The sequence below is a fragment of the Panicum virgatum genome, chromosome 2K, assembly GCF_016808335.1.
Source record: "Panicum virgatum strain AP13 chromosome 2K, P.virgatum_v5, whole genome shotgun sequence".
NCBI lineage: Eukaryota > Viridiplantae > Streptophyta > Magnoliopsida > Poales > Poaceae > Panicum > Panicum virgatum.
In genome coordinates this window covers 54,676,371-54,695,313 of record NC_053137.1, presented here as the reverse complement: position 1 = coordinate 54,695,313, position 18,943 = coordinate 54,676,371, and the positions used below count along the sequence as shown (strand labels likewise).

General features: G+C 41.7%; 2 protein-coding genes across 6 annotated transcripts; one reads left to right on the top strand and one right to left on the bottom strand.

Annotated features, from left to right (window-relative positions):
- Positions 1-2,584: 2,584 nt before the first annotated feature.
- On the bottom strand, positions 2,585-7,273 carry LOC120686047 (O-fucosyltransferase 6-like). 4 transcript variants are annotated; one of them, XM_039968208.1, is made up of 10 exons: positions 6,907-7,273; positions 6,738-6,812; positions 6,404-6,494; positions 6,146-6,237; positions 5,671-5,759; positions 5,379-5,562; positions 4,623-4,804; positions 3,898-4,000; positions 3,481-3,812; positions 2,585-3,393 (listed from the first exon to the last, which is right to left on the bottom strand). In XM_039968208.1, exons 1-10 carry the CDS (start codon positions 7,108-7,110, stop codon positions 2,946-2,948), a joined length of 1,800 nt encoding a protein of 599 aa, XP_039824142.1. In that variant the 5' UTR covers positions 7,111-7,273; the 3' UTR covers positions 2,585-2,945. The 4 variants fall into 4 exon arrangements, with proteins under 4 accessions (XP_039824142.1, XP_039824149.1, XP_039824155.1 ...); XM_039968215.1 differs by having other exon boundaries at positions 6,146-6,222; XM_039968221.1 differs by having other exon boundaries at positions 6,753-6,812.
- Positions 7,274-8,915: 1,642 nt separating this feature from the next.
- Positions 8,916-18,406, top strand: LOC120686033 (helicase-like transcription factor CHR28). 2 transcript variants are annotated; one of them, XM_039968194.1, is made up of 12 exons: positions 8,974-9,370; positions 9,454-9,533; positions 10,727-11,530; positions 11,648-11,823; positions 13,092-13,163; positions 13,252-13,326; positions 13,415-14,387; positions 14,932-15,062; positions 15,379-15,600; positions 16,307-16,807; positions 16,912-17,121; positions 17,871-18,406. In XM_039968194.1, exons 3-12 carry the CDS (start codon positions 10,888-10,890, stop codon positions 17,973-17,975), a joined length of 3,108 nt encoding a protein of 1,035 aa, XP_039824128.1. In that variant the 5' UTR covers positions 8,974-9,370; positions 9,454-9,533; positions 10,727-10,887; the 3' UTR covers positions 17,976-18,406. The 2 variants fall into 2 exon arrangements, with proteins under 2 accessions (XP_039824132.1, XP_039824128.1); XM_039968198.1 differs by lacking the exon at positions 9,454-9,533 and having other exon boundaries at positions 8,916-9,370.
- The last annotated feature ends 537 nt before the right edge of the window (positions 18,407-18,943 follow it).

Sequence of the window (18,943 nt, the reverse complement as noted above, 5' to 3'; positions counted from 1 at the left end):
GAACAGGCATCGGAGAAGTAACTCTCTTGTTTTTTTAACACTCTATTTTTTAACTCTCTTTTTTCTAGAAGCTGCAAACCAAAATCTGCGAATTGCTGCGATACGGTTTTTGTGATATTTACTTTGCACTTCCCCACCTATTATAATAAAACTCTACCATAGGAGGGGAGGGACTACAGGAAGAATGAAGTAGGAGGAGAGCTCTAGTAGTGCACGTAAATACTTCCTTGGTTTTAAAAGGTAGGCCATTTTGATATTTTTAGATTCATAATATTTGTTATATATTTAGATATAATATATATTTAGGCGCGTAGCAAATTTTATAAATTTAAAAATCAAAACTATCTACATTTTAAAATGAGAAGTATTTGCATGCACGTTGACGTTTGCGCGGTTCATCCGTGCACCTATTTCCTCTTCAAATTTTGCGGCACATTTGATGGTGCCTCCATACCTAAGTTGGTGGCGACGATCCTCGAATCAAAAATGTGCACGTGCGGGCGGCAACGAGGCATCGGGAGGCAACATAGGATGCCCCGAGGTTTGGATCGAGCCCGGGCGGCCAGGCCTGGTCCTGGGTGTGGTTGAAGTATACTACACTCTACCGTCTACACGCATGCTTCAGGTCAGGTATGGGTGTGGCCGGTGTTCGCGCTCGGTATCGCTTCGCACACCGGTCTACGTCCCACACCGTCGTTCACTCATTCAATGCGCGCGCGCCCAGCAACAGATGCCCAGACGGGTTGAGCAGTCGGCTCGGCAGCGCTGGGATGTTAGGCTCTATTCGTGGCTGCTGTGCTAGTGATTTACCGTGAGAGAAAAACACTGTTAGTTAATTAGTGACTGATGTTAATTTAATGTGAGAAAAAAGTACTGCAACCGATTACTCTAGTAGAACAGAGTTGTCGCCATACACCTGTTTAATTGACAATTGCATCTGAAACTTGATAGGTAGCCTGGACTGCATTTGGATACATCTTCTATCTTGATCCTACCTCCATTTGGAGCTAGAATCCGGAGCAAGCTTATTACTCTGTTCGCTGTGCTGTGGCTGGTGACTGGTGCTGATTCATTGTGAGAGAAAAGTACTGCTGGTTGGCTGGTGGCTACTGGCTGGTGCTGGTTTAGCGTGAGAGAAAAATACTATTAACTGGATGCATCATACAGAGTGTATATGAGTTTGTGACATCTGAGGCTCTGACCTCTGAACTAAACACCGGTACACACTACACAGGGAGTGGCAGCAAGAGATCCAATGGCTGTGTTTAGATGAGGTGAAAAGGGGAGAAAAAATCACATCAGTCACTGTAGCACACTGTAGCACTTTTCGTTTGTTTGTGGTAAATATTATCCTACTATGACCTAACTAGGCTCAAAAGATTCGTCTCGCAACGTACATCAAAACTATGCAATTAGTTTTTTTTATTTAACTACATTTAGTACTTCATGCATGGGTTATTTGCTATATTTAATGTATCGATGTGATAGGAGATGTGATGGATGTGATGGATACATTAAATATAGCAAATAACCCATGTATGGAGTACTAAATGTAGTTAAATAAAAAAACTAATTGCATAGTTTTGATGTACGTTGTGAGACGAATCTTTTGAACCTAGTTAGGTCATAGTAGGACAATATTTACCACAAACAAACGAAAAATGCTACAGTGTGCTACAGTAACTGATGCGACTTTTTCTCCCTTTTCACCTCATCTAAACACAGCCCCAATGACGCCGGGCTAAAATCGTGTGTACGACTATGTCAGTTTTGGTGGTGGACCTCACGTGCAATGATGTACCGGGGAGATTCTGACGATTGGATGAGCCGATGTGGCGCCAGACCCTGCTACCATAGGTGGACTATTTCAACCTGCAAAGGCTGTGTGTTAGTTGGTGAAAAAGATTGGGTTTTAGCAATGTAGCACATTTCGTTGTTATTTGATAAATAATGTTCAATTATAGACTAATTAGACTTAAAAGATTCGTCTCGTGGTAATCAGTTAGACTGTGTAATTAGTTATTTTTTCAACTGCATTTAATACTTTATACATGTATCCGAAAATTCGATGTGACGGGTACTATGTGAATTTTTTTGAAAACTAAACGGGCCCAAAAATTTTCCAGTGGCAGCGAGGCAAAAATCATGTTGTGCCTGGCCTGAAGCCCTGAACAGGACAGTTATTTCGTGGATTGGATGGCAACACTAGGGCCTGTTTAGCAGGATTTATTTTAACTTTGACTTCATTTTTTTCACGAAAATCGAGATATTGTAGCGTAAAACCATTTTATAAGCCCGCCCGTGCTAAAATGAAAAACCGGGTTAAGCTATTTTTTTTCTTCACCAGCTTTAGCTTCACTGGTGAAGCTGTTTTGGTGAAGCCATTTAAGGTGAGTTCTCCCATGCGAGGCACCATTGCTGAGACACACACACGTTGGTCTTTGCTACTGAAGCGAAACGCGATCAATAGAAACTTGATAACAGTAACACAAAATCGACTATGCCGTGGCTGTAGGAATCACGATATTCTTCCAACAAAGGTTAGGCATGTCACATTCTAATGTGTCGACAAGGTTCCAGCACAAACAAAGCAGCAACTGCACAACACAGATGCCAAGAAATTTGGCCTAGCAAAGATGTTATGAAAATGAAGAAGGAATATACACATTTGCATGAGCGATCAACACAGGCGCCTATGTTTTTTTTTAAAAAAAAGAGGAAAAATCTGAACGCCACAATGCCACAGATGACAAACAAGGTCATGCCCTCATCCAGCTTGGCTGCTAGGATGTACAGCTGCACACCACAAAATCTATGTACACCAGCAGCTGCAGATCTAGCAAGTTAGGAGATGTCTAGACCATCAAGTTGCTGCCACATACAACACATGTATGCAAAGTCAGGTTTTGCATAACCTAACTGGAACAAATAGTCGCGCAACTGAACTAATCTGACAGGATCTCCTCTAGCTCAGGATCCTCTTGTCTGACCACAGAGTCATCGTCGGGTTCAGCATCAATCATCTCTCCTCTTGCAGTGGTATCCTGATCATCTTCTGTATCAGATCCATCTGCTTCTTCATCAGTATAAACAGGATATGGTGGTCCAACAACGGCTTTCCTTATTCCAGTGTCATTTGCAGGTTCCTTGTTGCTTCTATAAATGGACTTTGCTACTGAGTTTCCGCTGGTCTTTTCACATATACAGGCGGCTGGGTTCGCATGAAATTCGCCTCTTCCTGGTGTGATTTCCATGGGATCGCCCATATATCCTTTCTGGATTATTCGCATCTGGGCGGAGAATGCATCCCATGACATATTTCCCCTCTTCATAAATAAGGGATAGAGCTGTTTAGAATTTGGTCGGATTGTTCTCTTGTGGCCAAAATATCTCCTGCATTGAGCAGCAATAAATAAATTAACTACAATAAAGAAAAAGGGAAAAGGGTTAACAACAGATAAATACAAGATGACGCGTCACCTTCGCCCAGCCAGAATTTTGGCCATATTACCGATGTTGTTAGCCACGAAAGCATCACTTTCATCACAGACAATGAAATCAATTGCAGCCATGCGAGATGAGAACTTCAAGAATGGAGCAAGCTCCTCATCGCCTGACAGTGTTTCTTTTGTATGGAAATTGGGAAAGAGCGCTTTGAGGGGTGCTAAAGTATCTTCCCCTCCATATATCTCACCAGAAGCAACATAAATGGGGACATCACTTCTGTAGCCTAATGCCCTCAACATCAAACCTACCTCCTCAGGAGTTAATGGACATCTACCTTGCCTTCTTCCTTTCTCTGGGTCACGTATCTGGAATGTTAAAACACAACAAGATTAACAATAGGTAACTCTTACTCGGTAAGCAAGTAACAAGTACACATAATACAGCTCGTACATGCAAGGTTCTCCATCGTCTGCGAATTGCAGCTAATTCTCTCCTCTCCTTTTCTCCACCACCATAATAGCACCCAGAAAAGGCAAGCATATCAGGTTCAAATCTGCCATCACAACAAAAAGCATGTCTTGGTCAAGAAATCGAAATATAATGAACTAATGATACCCAGAACAGCAGCGGAGAAGAATATGCAATGTTTTATATTTATTTTTAATCGTCTTTCATATTTTTCCTGCTTAATTATCATTTTATTTAAGGGAAAAGGGAACTGGCTGGAGATGAAGGGAATCCATCTAGTCATCTTAGCAGTTTTATTTCAACAACTAAAGTCATTTTTTGTGGTACACAAACAGAACATGAGAAGAAATTCTGGAAATGCTGAAATAAGGATGCTCCTGGAGAAAACTTTGAGACGAGTTTAAACAGCTGAAGAAGAATCATTTTGTTTTTTTCTCGAACATCGCAGGAGAGCTTCATGTAATTTCATTAAGAAGAGAGAATAATATGTACAAAAAGAATCATTGCCACTACATACAATCATCCAAACTACAGCTTAAGTTTCCTGCAAAGGACCATATGCAGCACTCATCATTTTGAGATCAGAAGTCCAAAGTAGTGATAGTATTCATATAATTGCAACCGAGTGAGTTGAAACAGCAAACTTTGAACAAAATAAAAAATGCAGACTGATGACAGGTTCATTAATGTTACAGAATGAAGAATACCTCAGATGAAGAGCAACAAAATATCTGCTCTTTTTCCGCATTCGTTGTATTAGCCTTTCACCTAATTCTTGTATAGGGTCAGTAAATCTCAAAGCATGATAATTGACTCTGCAACGCAGTTTTTGCAGGTCAGTGTCCAACTTATTTGAGAGCCTATAATCATATTTAGTCATTCGAATAACCTGCACCACCATCAAGTAAAATCAGATATTTTGATATGTGACTGGATTCTTATGAACTAAACTATGACTGGAAGCAGAAATCAAACTACACCGAAAATTTGACGAACCTAGGGGGAATAGGAGGCTTTGTAAATAAGAAAAGAAATATGCACCCAAATTCGTCAAGGAGGGACGCAAGCATAGGTGTCACGGGTGCACACCCACACCTCGCACCAACTGAGCTAGCCAGCTAGGCTCAGTTCCTTAATCAAAGTACGCATAGGACATTAAAAAATAACTTCATTATTTTTTATTTCATTTTTTAAAATCAAACCACACATAGAAGCATAAAACAATGAAGTGCACGAATAAGCTATATAACACATTCAGGAAGCCAAGCATTATTGACAATTTTCCCTCAAAATATAAATTCCACAGAAGGCAGTAAGTAACAACGATTGACCACCAGAGTAACTGGTTGGTAAAATTCAATTAGTGATATATATAAAAAAGGGATAATCAAATGTTGTGTTATCACGAAGATGGTGGAAAGGGAATAACGTGGGTCAGCTAAGCCATAGGTGCTACAACTTACATGTTTCTTCAGAAGTGCCGGTAAGACGCGGTTCAAATAACACCGTGGAGTACATTTTCGGGGGACACGCATTTTATAAGGCTTCATGACTTTACCTCCTTTTACTGGAGGCTCTTTGATAATTTTGACATCCTTTGCAAGGAATGAAATGAACCAGTCGATATCAAAGATTTCTGAAAAATTGCTGCAGCGTTGAATACAAAAGATGTGGAATAAATTAAATCTGAACACCTATAATCATGGATATCATGGGCTAAAAATTGGGAAGTGCTCATTGCTCACTATTGCATACCTTGAATCTTTCCAGAAAGATGTTTGATCCAGTTTGGGAACAACAAGTGTAGCGTTCAGAATACGCGCAGCAACTACAGCATCAACTATCTACAAAGAAGCAGGTGCCATGATATGTCTAATGTATAGTTCTGCTTTACAGGATGAGGAAAACCAGCAAATAAGTAATTTGGACTTGGAAGTAAGATTCTCCACTCCATTTTACGAAAGGAATTAGCATTTTATTAAACATGTCACACCTGCACATAGACTACATAGCCTGGTGACCTTTACCAATTTAGATACCTCAAGTAGTTTGGGCAGGTCCTAACAACATGTATTATAAACAATGTGCTGCATAGTTTTGAGCAAAAAGATAAAAATAACAAAATTGTTGAAAAAGGAATTCTATATTAACTTCAAGTGTTTTAAACTTTAAATCATATCCAAGCATGTGACTCTAGTTGTCCTAGAAGACAACCAGAGAAACATCTCACCCCTGTTCTCTGCTGATTGAGACCTCCACTTGTAACAACAATCAAGTATCGCTCTGGCTGTGTGGTAATACTGGAATCTGAAAAAAAAGGACCTTTAGGCAGACATATAGTTATTAAATCATCAGTTATCATAGTGCAAAAAGATACAAATAGGCATTCATCATTGACTCCCACTTACAGAGGTCCACACAACACCCAACAGTTACGGTAACATCGTCTAAATTATAAGCAGCAATTCACAATTGAGTGACTGCTCACCAAGATATTTACTGCTAGAGTTGCAGCATCCATAGAAGTTGCTAGCAAGCTTTGAATGCCAAAGATCATCCTGCCCAATCCATCCATGTGTCTGCATTTGATCGAAACATAACAGGATGATCAGCTGTTCTTACATGAGAGGTCAAATTTAACATTTCCTATGAAAATGTGGTTCAATGTGACTCATCTACTCATTATTCCCCCAACACAAGGGATGATGGGGTAGTGCATTCAGAACCTAAGCCCCCAAGGATAAAATCAGAACAAAAAAATCTACCCAAATTTGAATTGAGTTATGGGCAATCCAGAAGATAAACCACGAAAAATTACACACGCATTGTGAGCGCACCGCAACATTGAACGCCTGGCCGCTCTCGGTGCCCTCCAGTTCGCCGCCGGAGCCGTTCGTCTGTGGACTCAAAACAGAGGAAGAGAGAAAGTTACAATAAGATCGAGCAGCACGGATATGCCTGCCGAGGCAAGTAACTAGTGTCCATCCATACCGGGTCGCGGCGGAGGAACCGGCGGGAGGAGGAGGTGGCGAGGCCGGTGCGCGGGTCGGCGAGCGGCGGCGCGGAGAGGAGTGAGACGGAGAGGAGCGAGACGGCGAGGAAGAGCAGGGCCAGCGCGGCCGCCGGCAGCGCAATGCGGCGCGGGCAGCGGTGGTGGTGGCCGTGCGGGTAGCCGCGCCGCCGCGGCTGGCCCATCTGCGGCGGCCGGCGGGGCCGGGGTGTGGCAGGAGAGGGTGGCGACGGCGATGGGTGGGCCCTCGCGGCCCAGCGGCGTGGAGTATTTTAACGGGTGAGACGGGCCCAACCCAAAAGTGGCCGGGCGGTGGTGGGCTGGCGGGCGGCTGCTCACCGGGCGCGCGTGTGTAGGGAGAGGGCCAGAGGGGCATCAGGTTTGGATTTGCCGGGGGCTGCCCTCACAAAAAAAAAGAAAATAAAAATGACGTTGACCCTCGCGAGCTCTCGGTTTGGACTAGCACAAGGATTTGACGAGGAGATGTTAAAATTTGGAAGAAATAATTTTATCTAATATAACTAAAAGAGTAAAATACACTGAGATCCTTAAATTAGAGAAGGTGTGTCGAGTAGGTCCATGAACTCCGAAAATGCAGATTGAGCTCCCTAATCTATTTAAGTGTATCATTAGAGGTCCAAATCGCCTTTGACCAGTGTTGACCGCCTACGTGGACTTCCATGTCCGGTCCTACATGGTCTTAGCAGTTGCGGAAGCGGGGCTTATACGCAAATCACCCCCTCCTCTCCCATAAAATACCCATTCCTCTCATCTGTTCTCCGCCTGTTCATCTTCATTGCCGCCAATGCGGAAGGCGGGGTGATTAAGGCTCCGATGCAATCGAGGAGGCATCCTGAACCTTCTATAGCCACGACCGGACTAGCTCTGCTCCCTTTTTGCGATGCGAAGTCTGTCGGTCGCCGCTCTCCAACCCTCGACGATCACCGGAGCCCTAATTGCTCCCTTCCGCCTCGATGACAACGAAGACGAAAGGTGGGGAACAGACTGGAGGAATGGGTATTTTTGTGGGAGGGGAGGGGTGACATGCATATATGCCCCGCTCTTGCAACTTTCAAGACCATGTAGGACCGGACGGATTTGGCAGTCCACATAGGTGGTCAACGCTGGTCAAAGACAATTTGAACCTCTAGTGACACAGTTAAATATATTAGGGGCTCAATTTGTAGTTTCGAAGTTCATGCACCTACTCAACACACGCTCACTAGTTTAAGGATCCTAATGCATTTTATTCCAACTAAAATTAAGATATACTTTCACATAATACTTTAATTTTATTATATGTTGTTATAATCGATCGATAATCGACTCGCTTCCCAAGATACAGATTAGGACTAGATTTGGCAGAAATCTCCGGTTGACGGGGAGCAGATGTAGAACCCGTATCATGATGTGTGAATGTTAGAACAGGGTGACGACGCACCGTGCAGCAAACAACTGATGAATAGACTTAAACAACTGATGAATAGACTTATCGATCGTAGGAACGTTAATTGATCATAGTCCCGGAGAGTCCGGCGACTCTTGATTTGCGAGAGATTCAACACGCTAGGGATCGGACATATCGGTTGCATATGTTATTTTCCCTTGACGATTAAGGTCAAATATAGCAATTTAACCTCCACTCTACACTCCTCGTATATAGAAGGATTCGGATCTCTTTTACTATAGTAGTCATATTGGGATAAATTATTAGGGCAAAATCAACTCTGCTATTAAAGTAAAAAATATTAAATTATCCCGATTAGCTTATTATTAGAAAATATTATTCAAGGACGATTAGATATGATCTTATTTTCGTTATTATTAGCATGCTACTTAGGCTACTCTCAATGGAGGCACAAGGGATTTTATGACATTAAATTCTATACGACATTAAATTAGTATGTCACATGATCAATTTTGTTGACACGACGAGAAGAGAGAATAATGATGTTTTACAAAATGAGAGGAATTTCCTCAGCGGATCCCCGGCCAGGAAGCAGGTTCAATGAAGATTAAAAAGATTAAAAAAAATCCCCTCCCAGGTTCTTCTATCTGCGCTGCGCCGGCGGCGTTCCTCCCCTCTTTTCTCACCCCATCGCCGCCACCCTCTGACCAACTCCCGATCCAGAGGGAGCGTCGCGCATCCGCCTCCGCGCGATAAGTCCCGACGGCCGCCGACGAAACCCCACGGGCCACGGCGGCGCGGCCAGGGTTTCGTCGAGCCCACGCCGTCGGCCGCTGACGAGGGCCGAACCCCGACGATCCGCGCATCCGGCCTCCACGCGACAAGCCCCACCGGCTGCCGACGACCCCCCACGGCGGCGCGGCCAGGGTTTCCTCGAGCCCACGCCGTCGGCCGCCGACGAGGCCCAAAACCGCCAAACCACGACGCCGCCAACCTCGGGCCGTCCTTTCTCTATCCGCAGCTGTTTGTACACCGAGGTAAATTCGCGCCCCGAGCCCTACCTCGAACCCTCCCTTTCCTTGCTGTATGGATCTGACGGATTGTGTGGTGGTCGCCACAGGCAGCCTCCGCCGCGCACTTCCGCCCACAACCTCCTCCCATCCAACCCCCATCTCCTGTCTCATAGGCACTAGAACGCAGGTAGCTTCTGCAGCCGCTTGCCATTCTCCCTCTCCCCTTCCCACTGATTTATCGCCCTCTGTTCTCCCTTGCACATGCACGTGTTTGTTTTACTTCCCAAGCCACATAGCCCCAAATTTCCTTTGATTTCATCTTTAATTGATCAACTGGCGAAGTTAATTTAGTGTCTCACTTTGATTTCCACCATAGGACTTGCTGGTAGATGATTTCATGGATGCAATATGTTTTCCAGGGTGAGGTCTAGAGGTGTGGGTTGGTCGTAGTGTATTTATTTAACAGGTGATTATTAGAAAAGGTCTTAAGAGGTGTGTGGGGGTGTGTTTGGGTCTATGTATGACTCTTTTCTTCTTCTATCAATATAATGATACGCACTGCGTGTTCGAGAAAAAAAATATGTTTTCAAAAAAAAAAGGGATTCAAATCAGCTGAGCCCCCTTGCTGCGGCGGGGCTGGAAATTTTTGCGGATTCGGGCGTGCCTCCTGTGCTGAGTGCATTGCATTACGCATTAGCCAGAAATGATGGATGCCCCAGGTGTCTGCAAAAAGGCAGGCTGTGCCAGGAAACTTGCCCCTTTTATTGGTTTCACCGGATGATGTGTGGGCATATGATTTATCTAATGCCCCTTTTATAATTGTTTCTAATTCCACAAGGGTAGTTTATCTGTCCTGTAATCTTAAATTCAGTTGTGGAAAAACTTTAGTCAATGCAAAAAATCATATTGGATAAGAACCAAGGGCATCATGCATAAGTTTTATCTTAGGAACCAAACTGTCTCAAGAGTTTGCATGAAAGCAAAGTTCATAATGAAAATGCCTTTTTGGTTATTTAAAACATAATGTGATTCTTGAATCACATCTAGAAACTGAAAAGGATGATCCCCAAAGGAAGCGGTTACTCATGGTTCTGAGCTGCCACTCATGCTATTCCTGCCCAATATAGTGGGATTGATTGGGTGAGCACATTTTGCAAAACTTAGTCCGTATTATCATAGCCTTCTAGAATGACGGTTGGAGTGTTGAGGTGAACACATCTTTAATGCTATAGGTTAATTTTGGTGATTGTCTTTTTCTAATTTTCAGAAAGAAAACCTTTTTTCCTTGTTATCATGGGTAACGCTTGCATGCAATTATTGCTGTTTTATTCTGTGAAAATTGTAATTTACTCAGGTCTAAAAAAATTGATCTGCTTACAGGTTAACTATCATATTGAAGACTGAAGAGCCTCTTTAGCATGCCAATCATCCTCAAAACTTAGGAGTGGCATTGAATATGTCAAGATAGGAATCAAACCATCGGTTCAGGAGTGTTAACATGTTAAGGACAACAAAATCCTGATTACACATAAACGGTGCAGATGCTAGCTGGCAATATGAACAATAACAATATAATTGACTTGATCTCGGATAGTGATGACGATTTTGACCAGCAGCCAGCTTCTACAATAACAAGATTTGGTCAGAATGGTGAAGGGCGTGGTCCAATCAGTTTTGAGGATGAGGATTGGCAGAGGGGTGCTCCTGCTTCATCTTCTTCAAGGCATACTCATAATAATAATGGTCAATACAGGACTCTACCACCATCTTTTACAAATGGTAGACCGACGGAGAGTACTCGTTCTAAATTTGGTTCAGGGGACATGGCTCATCCCCGTCCTTCTTATATGGCTGCACGACATGATTCTGCAAGGGACCTTTCTGCTTCGAACAGAGTTGACAGTGTAGGGGAAAGACACGCCAGTTCCGCTGCAGATGCAAATGACAATAACAAGAGGGTTCTTCCCTCTTCTTTTTCCAATGGCAGCACATCAAAATCTATGCACGCAAATGTTGCTAGTGTGACACGCAAGCTCCCACCACTTTCTACCGATAGAAATTCACAAGATTTGGGTGAAAACAGAATGGGAACAAATATGACCAATGGAAATGCGCATCCTTCATCTTCAAGGAGGGCAATGGGAAGTTTTAATGTGAGCAATACCCAGAGAGAGAATGATGATGGTACGTACAGCTAGCCTCATGTTATTCTACTTTGGTAATTCCAAATGATGCTATCTGGTGCAGGTTTCCTGTAGCAAGATAAATGCTTATCCTCATTTAATATTGAGTTATTTACAGATGATGTTATTGTTTATGGAGGCCCCTCTAGCTCACATAGGGTACTGCCTTCATCGTTTGGTGTCAGCAATTCTAATAACAGTGAAGTTAACGGCTTTGGAGCACAAGGTCGCCTGAATCCAGAAAATAGGATTTTGGATTCTGATGAGAGAGCAGTATATCAAGAAGCCCTGCAGGTATAGTGTGACATGTAAATGCTGCTTGCTTCCTGCCCAGATAATAGTGTGACATGCTGAATCCAGTGGCAGTGTCTATACACTCTAGTTATAAATTTCTTCCCTTGGTGAATTGTATCGCTGGCAATTTTTATACAATATAACTATCAATACTCTCTACACCTTGTGAATTGCCTGACTTGGTAAATCAGTGGGGGATTCTACTGTATTTTCCCTCCACTGAAAAAGTGAAAAGGATACTCTATAAATAGTTTCTACTGGATATAGAAAGAATCACATATAGTTACCTCGTGTTTACATGTACCAGTATTATTTAAAGCACTTCTTTCAAAGAAACAAAATGCATCTTCTAACCTTTTGAATTTGAATATGCACGCAAATACTTATCTGTCATTTTTTTATCGGCTTATTGTTATGTTGTGGCACCAGTCAAATTATCTAAATTCTTTGCATGTTTATTTTTTTGAACAGAAAGCGGAGTTGTGAAAATCTAGCATTTTTTTAAAGCAGATCAGACTGTTGCTTTACAAATTTATTATTGTCATGGTTGATCGGTTGATCCTTTCCTATTTTCTTCTATGTGACCTTGCCATATTTTCTGCTATTGAAAATGGAACAATAGTTCCTGTTGCAACATGGTTAGAGAAATATGACTAAACACCAAAATATTTGGAAGTGGTTTCACCAATTAAGATTGCCATTTGTCATATACAATGCAAATGCCTGAAAGTTTGTACATACAGTGTGTCTATCTTCCGAGGTTCTCATTTTGCTCCTCAAATTATTTTATGATCCATACTTCACCGAAAAATAAGTTCAACCTCCACCTTTTCACCAGTTCTGTAACAGAAAAGAATAATTTGAATTGGTGGCATAATACTTTATCCAATGAAGTCAGATTCTGTAAAGCTGATGGTACCTATTACTTATTTTAATCAGAATTGTTTTATAAACATCTTAGCTGTTATGAACTTATGATTGCCATTTACAAATCTAGTTTGAAGTATTCCATTACATTCTGTAAACACAAATGCTCATTTTGACTGTTGGAGATTATAGAATTATAATCTAGTTTGAAGTGTTTTGACTGATGCATTTTTTTTCTTTCATAATTAAGACATTTTGTTTACGTTTTTCTTGCTCAAATCATGGTATGTTTCCCCAGTAGGAATTATCCTTAAGTAATCCAGGTAAAGCTGCTTTATCTATTGCCCATCAGTTTGACTCTGCTCTGTGAATGACATTGCTTTTCAAAATATGTTATGCAGCATATTAGTCGGGAAAAAAGGGAAGATGATCTGCCTGAGGGAGTGCTAACAGTACCTCTCCTTAAGCATCAGGTATATGAATCTTGTCGATCTTTCTATTTTATGCCAGTTTCATATATGCTGGATATCATGTTCCTTACACATCTTTATTGCTTGAAAGAAAATGGCATTAGCTTGGATGGTTTCAAAGGAGAATAGCTCACATTGTGCTGGTGGGATCCTTGCAGATGACCAGGTTGTTCCTGATTTCCAAAGTTGTTCGTGAGCAATTTTATTCCTTAGCACATTTCTATTTTAACAGAAAAGCAGTTGTCATGTAACAGGGCCTTGGTAAAACTGTGTCTACAATTGCCCTTATACAAAAGGAGAGGAGTCAACAGTCTAAGTTCATGTCTGTTGATTCAGATCGTTTGAAATCTGAAGCACTAAATCTTGATGAAGATGATGAAGGAGAACAAACTGTGAATGATGAACCCAAGAAGGACCAAGGGGCTCTTTCATCGTCGACAGCTGCTGGTGCTAGTAGTGTTGAGCCATGTGTCAGTCAACTCAATAATGTTCCGGATAAAATGGACAAAAGCAAAGCTGAGCGCAAAAAGAAGGCTAAAGCCACGTCATCCGTATCCACCACGCGGTCCATGACAAGGCCAGCTGCAGGTACTCTAGTTGTATGCCCTGCTAGCATTCTTAAGCAGTGGGCTAACGAATTGACTGACAAGGTTAGTGAAAGTGCTAAATTATCTGTTCTAGTCTACCATGGTGGTTTGAGGACCAAAGATCCAAGTGAGCTGGCAAAATATGATGTGGTTGTGACTACATATACAATTGTGGCCAATGAAGTACCTAAACAGATCGCTGATGATGACTCAGATCAAAAGAACAGTGAAGAACCTTCAGCTGGCAATAAAAGAAAACCTCCATCAAGTGCAAAGAGCAAGTCTAAGAAAAAGAAGAAGAGACTTGACTCAGACTTTGACCTTGACAGTGGCCCAATTGCGAGGGTACGGTGGTTTAGGGTTGTGCTTGATGAAGCTCAGACAATAAAAAACTACCGAACTGTAGTGGCCAGAGCCTGTTGTGGGCTAAGAGCAAAAAGGAGATGGTGCTTATCAGGAACACCTATACAAAATGCAATTGATGAGCTGTTCAGCTATTTTCGTTTCTTGAAATATGATCCATATTCCACATTTAACTCATTTTGCACAATGATAAAGCACCCAATTTCCAGAGATGCAGTTCATGGGTATAAGAAACTTCAAGCTGTGTTGAGGGTGGTTCTCCTGCGTCGTACAAAAGGTGATAAATGCATTTTTACTGCACATACCTATCTTTGGCTCTATTTTGAGGCTATTTTTGTTAATTTAGTTTATATCACTTCACTTAAATCCTATTTTCTACTGCTGCACATAGCATTGTTTATTGCTACCGAGCATGTGAAGAGGTTTATTGAAATTTGTTTCTGCATGTGGTTACGGTTACATTCCATTTTGAATAAATTCATTTAGAATATGAGCATTGGAAAAACACTAAAACTATGTCTTTAAGGCTTTAAGCTCCTTAACTGAGATGAAGATAGCAGAAAGCTATCATGTTTCTTGTTCTGCAAGTATTATAGAATCCCTTGCTATTTATCGGGCATTGTTATCTTTTCTCTAGCCGACCCCAACTTGCTTGGAACTGAAAGGCTTTGTTGCTGTTATCATCGACATCTTTTCTTTTCTACTTGTCTGTGTTCATTTGTTATGTTATAACTCCTTTTGTTGAGTGCATGTGGACTTAGTCCTATGTTCCATTAGCTTAAAATCTATATTGATGATTGGGTGATATCTGTTTCATATAGAAACTCTGATTGATGGAGTACCAATCATAAATTTACCTCCGAAGACAATTAATCTGAATAAAGTAGATTTCTCACATGAGGAGCGGTCCTTCTATTTGACACTGGAAGAACGTTCTCGGCAACAGTTCAAGGTTGGTTAAATCCTCGAACTCGAGTTCGTTTTTGTTGTTGTTTTCTAGCCTTGATGCTGCTATTTTTTCTCAAATCTTGTTCTATTTACACATGTTCAATGTTCAACATCTATTTGAATTTCCTTATGAGTTCAAGCTTCTTTTATACTTGATCCATACTTATTCCATCTGTTTCTGTAGATATAAATATGTAAAGTGTACTAGTTTTGAGGTGGATTTTATTTCGATCAGTAGTTGAATATTTGCATCTTATTTTGGTGATTGGAAATATTTAAAGCAATTATCTGGATACTGATATGCTGCCTGCTTATTTCAGGCTTTCGCTGTGGCTGGGACACTCAAACAAAACTATGCAAACATCCTTTTAATGTTGTTACGGCTTCGGCAGGCCTGTGATCATCCTCTTCTTGTGAAGGGTAATCAGTCAGAATATGTAGGTGATGGTTCCATAGAAATGGCGAAGCAACTTCCAAAGGAAGTGGTGATAGATTTGCTTGCAAAAGTGGAAGTGGGATCTGCGCTTTGTACCTTATGCAATGTAAGCATTCTGATCTCTCACCACCATTTCGGTGCTCACCTGTTTTCTATCTCTTTTTCCCTTTTTGGGTGTAATCATACTAATTTTTGTGTACTACTGAATGATTCTTCCCCCAAATACATTAGCTTCACCTGAATTTGGGTATGTATACTTGTTTAATTTTCTAAGTTATAAAAAAAGATTCAAATATCTTTTTGTGCAAAAAATAAATTGATATATGCTTTCGCAAAGGAGTCTTCTCTATTGTCCTACATTGACAGTTCACATATGAGCATATTTTGCACAAATATTTGTAGATTAACAGTTTTAACATGATGCATCTTTATAATTTTGTTCAGAGAATTGAACAATCAAACTTAGGTCTACACCCGCATATTAGAACTAAATTTCAAGTGAACCCACTTTTTTATGAATCTAGCCCATCCAAACCTCATATAATGGTTCATTTTAGAAGTATATGCATCATTGGACATGCACCGAATGATTGGGTCAGGTTCCGGTGTCAAGGTCTAACGTTACCTAGGATAATTGAGCCAGGTAGCACACATTTAGTCAAGATCTTTCTCGTTTTCTGCGTGGACATGCTATTGCAATCACTGATTCGTTCGAATTTTCATTGTTGTTCTTTTCTCAGAAACACTATGTTGCACTTGTAGGTCCGTCAATCTCATTTTTCATGCCTGCAACCAAATTGTGTTTTTTGCAGGACCCACCTGAGGATGCTGTTGTGACGATTTGTGGTCATGTTTTCTGCTATCAATGTATACATGAACGGATAACAACTGATGAGAATATGTGTCCTGCCCCTAATTGCAGTAAAACATTAAGTCTTGAATCATTATTTTCATCAGGTGCATTAAGGATTTGCATCTCTGGCAAATCTAGTTCTGCAGGGGCAAGTTCATCAGCAGATAATGAGTCATCTTCAATCAGTCAAAGCAGCTACGTCTCCTCCAAGATACAAGCAGCCATTGATATACTAAATTCTATCATCAACACAGATGCCCTTACTGAAAGTGATACTATGGAATCAAATCGAAGTCGAGTAGCCCCAGCGAAAGCAATTGTCTTCTCTCAGTGGACTGGCATGTTGGATTTGCTGGAGCTTTCACTGAATACCAATCTTATACAGTACAGGAGACTAGATGGAACGATGTCTCTCAACTTAAGAGATAAAGCAGTGAAGGATTTTAACACTGACCCAGAGGTAGTTTTATTCTGTTTGTTCCTTTCACACCTTAATTTCTTTTAAACTTGCAGACATTAAGTCAATATCTGTACTAAAAAGAACCCTTTTCCTCTTTTCTCCAGGTCAGAGTTATGATTATGTCGCTGAAAGCAGGTAATCTTGGTCTCAACATGGTTGCTGCTTGCCACGTAATTCTCCTTGATCTCTGGTGGAACCCTTATGCCGAGGACCAGGCAGTGGATAGGGCACATAGAATTGGGCAGACTCGTCCTGTTACTGTATCCCGCTTGACTGTTAAAGATACAGTGGAAGATCGTATTTTAGCGCTACAGGTAAACTATTATAGGTCATGCACCTAACTATTGTTAGTTTTGTTTAGAGTATGAGAATTATGCAATACAATCAGATGCTATTTAGGTTTTTCAAGATACTCCTTCCATCCACAAATGTAAGCACTTTAAGCGATCAACATGATCACTGATATACTGCTTCGACCAATAGTAACTATAAAAATAAATTAATTCAAATAGAAAGAGTTCCATATGTAGTTGTTTTCACAATGAATGTAGTAGTATCATTTCTGTGTTGTCAATTTTTACGAATTTTTTGCAGTCAAAGTTAAAAATGTTCCACTTAGGATAAATCTAGAAGTGCTTATATTTGTGGATGGAGGGAATGCTTACTATACTCAATGTTTAGTTGGTTGTCCAATCTGTGAGAATTGTTTGGTAGGTGATCAAGTGATGTCTAGCTTTTCATTGAATCATGTCTAGAAAATTGTTTGATGGCTAAGAAATGAAACAGGATAGTGAATGAAACCGGTTGCTTTATCAATGCAACTTGATCTTGGAGAACTTTAAGTTAGCTGAGAACGGTGTAAAGAGAGCCAAGCGGCAGCTCAGGTTTACTATGGCACTTTCTGCTACCCTTAGAGCTGAACGTCTATATTCTACAGTACTTAGCAATTCTGGACTATTGTACTTGTAGTTCTGATTAAGTCCTCATCGTGGAACCAACCTTGGTACTAATATTACTTGTAAAATTTACTGCCATTTTTCTTATCCATGTTCCCATTCAACAGGAGGAAAAGAGAGCTATGGTCAGCTCTGCTTTTGGTGAAGACAAATCCGGTGGCCACACAACTCGGCTCACTGTGGAAGACCTGCGGTACCTATTTAGGATATGATTTGGAGGGACCCTTCGATGCCTCTGGTGACAGACAACGGCGGCATTCTGTACCTTGTAATCTTAATTTGGCAAAAGCGACGCTTGGGTCACCTTTGCGAGTATCTTGGAGCTGAGGCACCGTGGCCTGTGGGTCCATATCCCCTTCCCCACCCCCGGCCACAGCTCCGGTTTTGGCCTGCTCAGATGGCTAGATGTGTAATTTTTTAGCTAGATAGCCCATGTAATATAACCCCCAGGCTTGTAGGAGAGTTCGGAGAGTTCTGCTATACTGTCCCATTCTCCCGGTGATAAGTCTGGAGGACCAGCTCGGTGTATATATTCACCTTAGTGTTGCTAACTCGCTGTGCTGTTTGACCTCTGAGAAATCAGATATGTTTGCTGTTCTGCAGCTACACCAACTGGTAGTGAGAGGTCCTTTTGTACAGAGAATCATTTGCCATTGTGCAGTGCAACCAGGACCCGCTGGCGCGAGCCGAGCATCGGTTACCTAAGCTGTTGGGCCCCACTTTTCCGGGGGCCATGAATCGGCCACTTGCCCTAATGGATCGATGCATTTCTAAAACGTGATCTATCGTCTTTAGTCACCTCCAGTTCGAATTTCAAATTTCTTCCACCAACGCTACCAGCCTCCCAGGCCATGGCGAGATCAACCTCCTCCACAACCGCCTCCAGCTCCGTGCCCAAGGCGAAGCCCAGCTCCACCCTCCCGGCTCTCCACCCCCAGCCCCCACCCTTTCACTTTGTTCGCTGCAATCAGCCAACAGTCATTGGTTACTATGGGTCTAAATTTCTGATGCTTTCTGTGAATCGCGGGCATCTACAAGACTACATTCATTGGTTACTATGGGTCTAAATTTCTGATGCTTTCTGTGAATCGCGGGCATCTACAAGACTACATCTCGTGGTACTTTGGAGAGCGAGAAAAAAACTTCACTGAATTTTGGTTCTACTCTACTAGGCAAATAA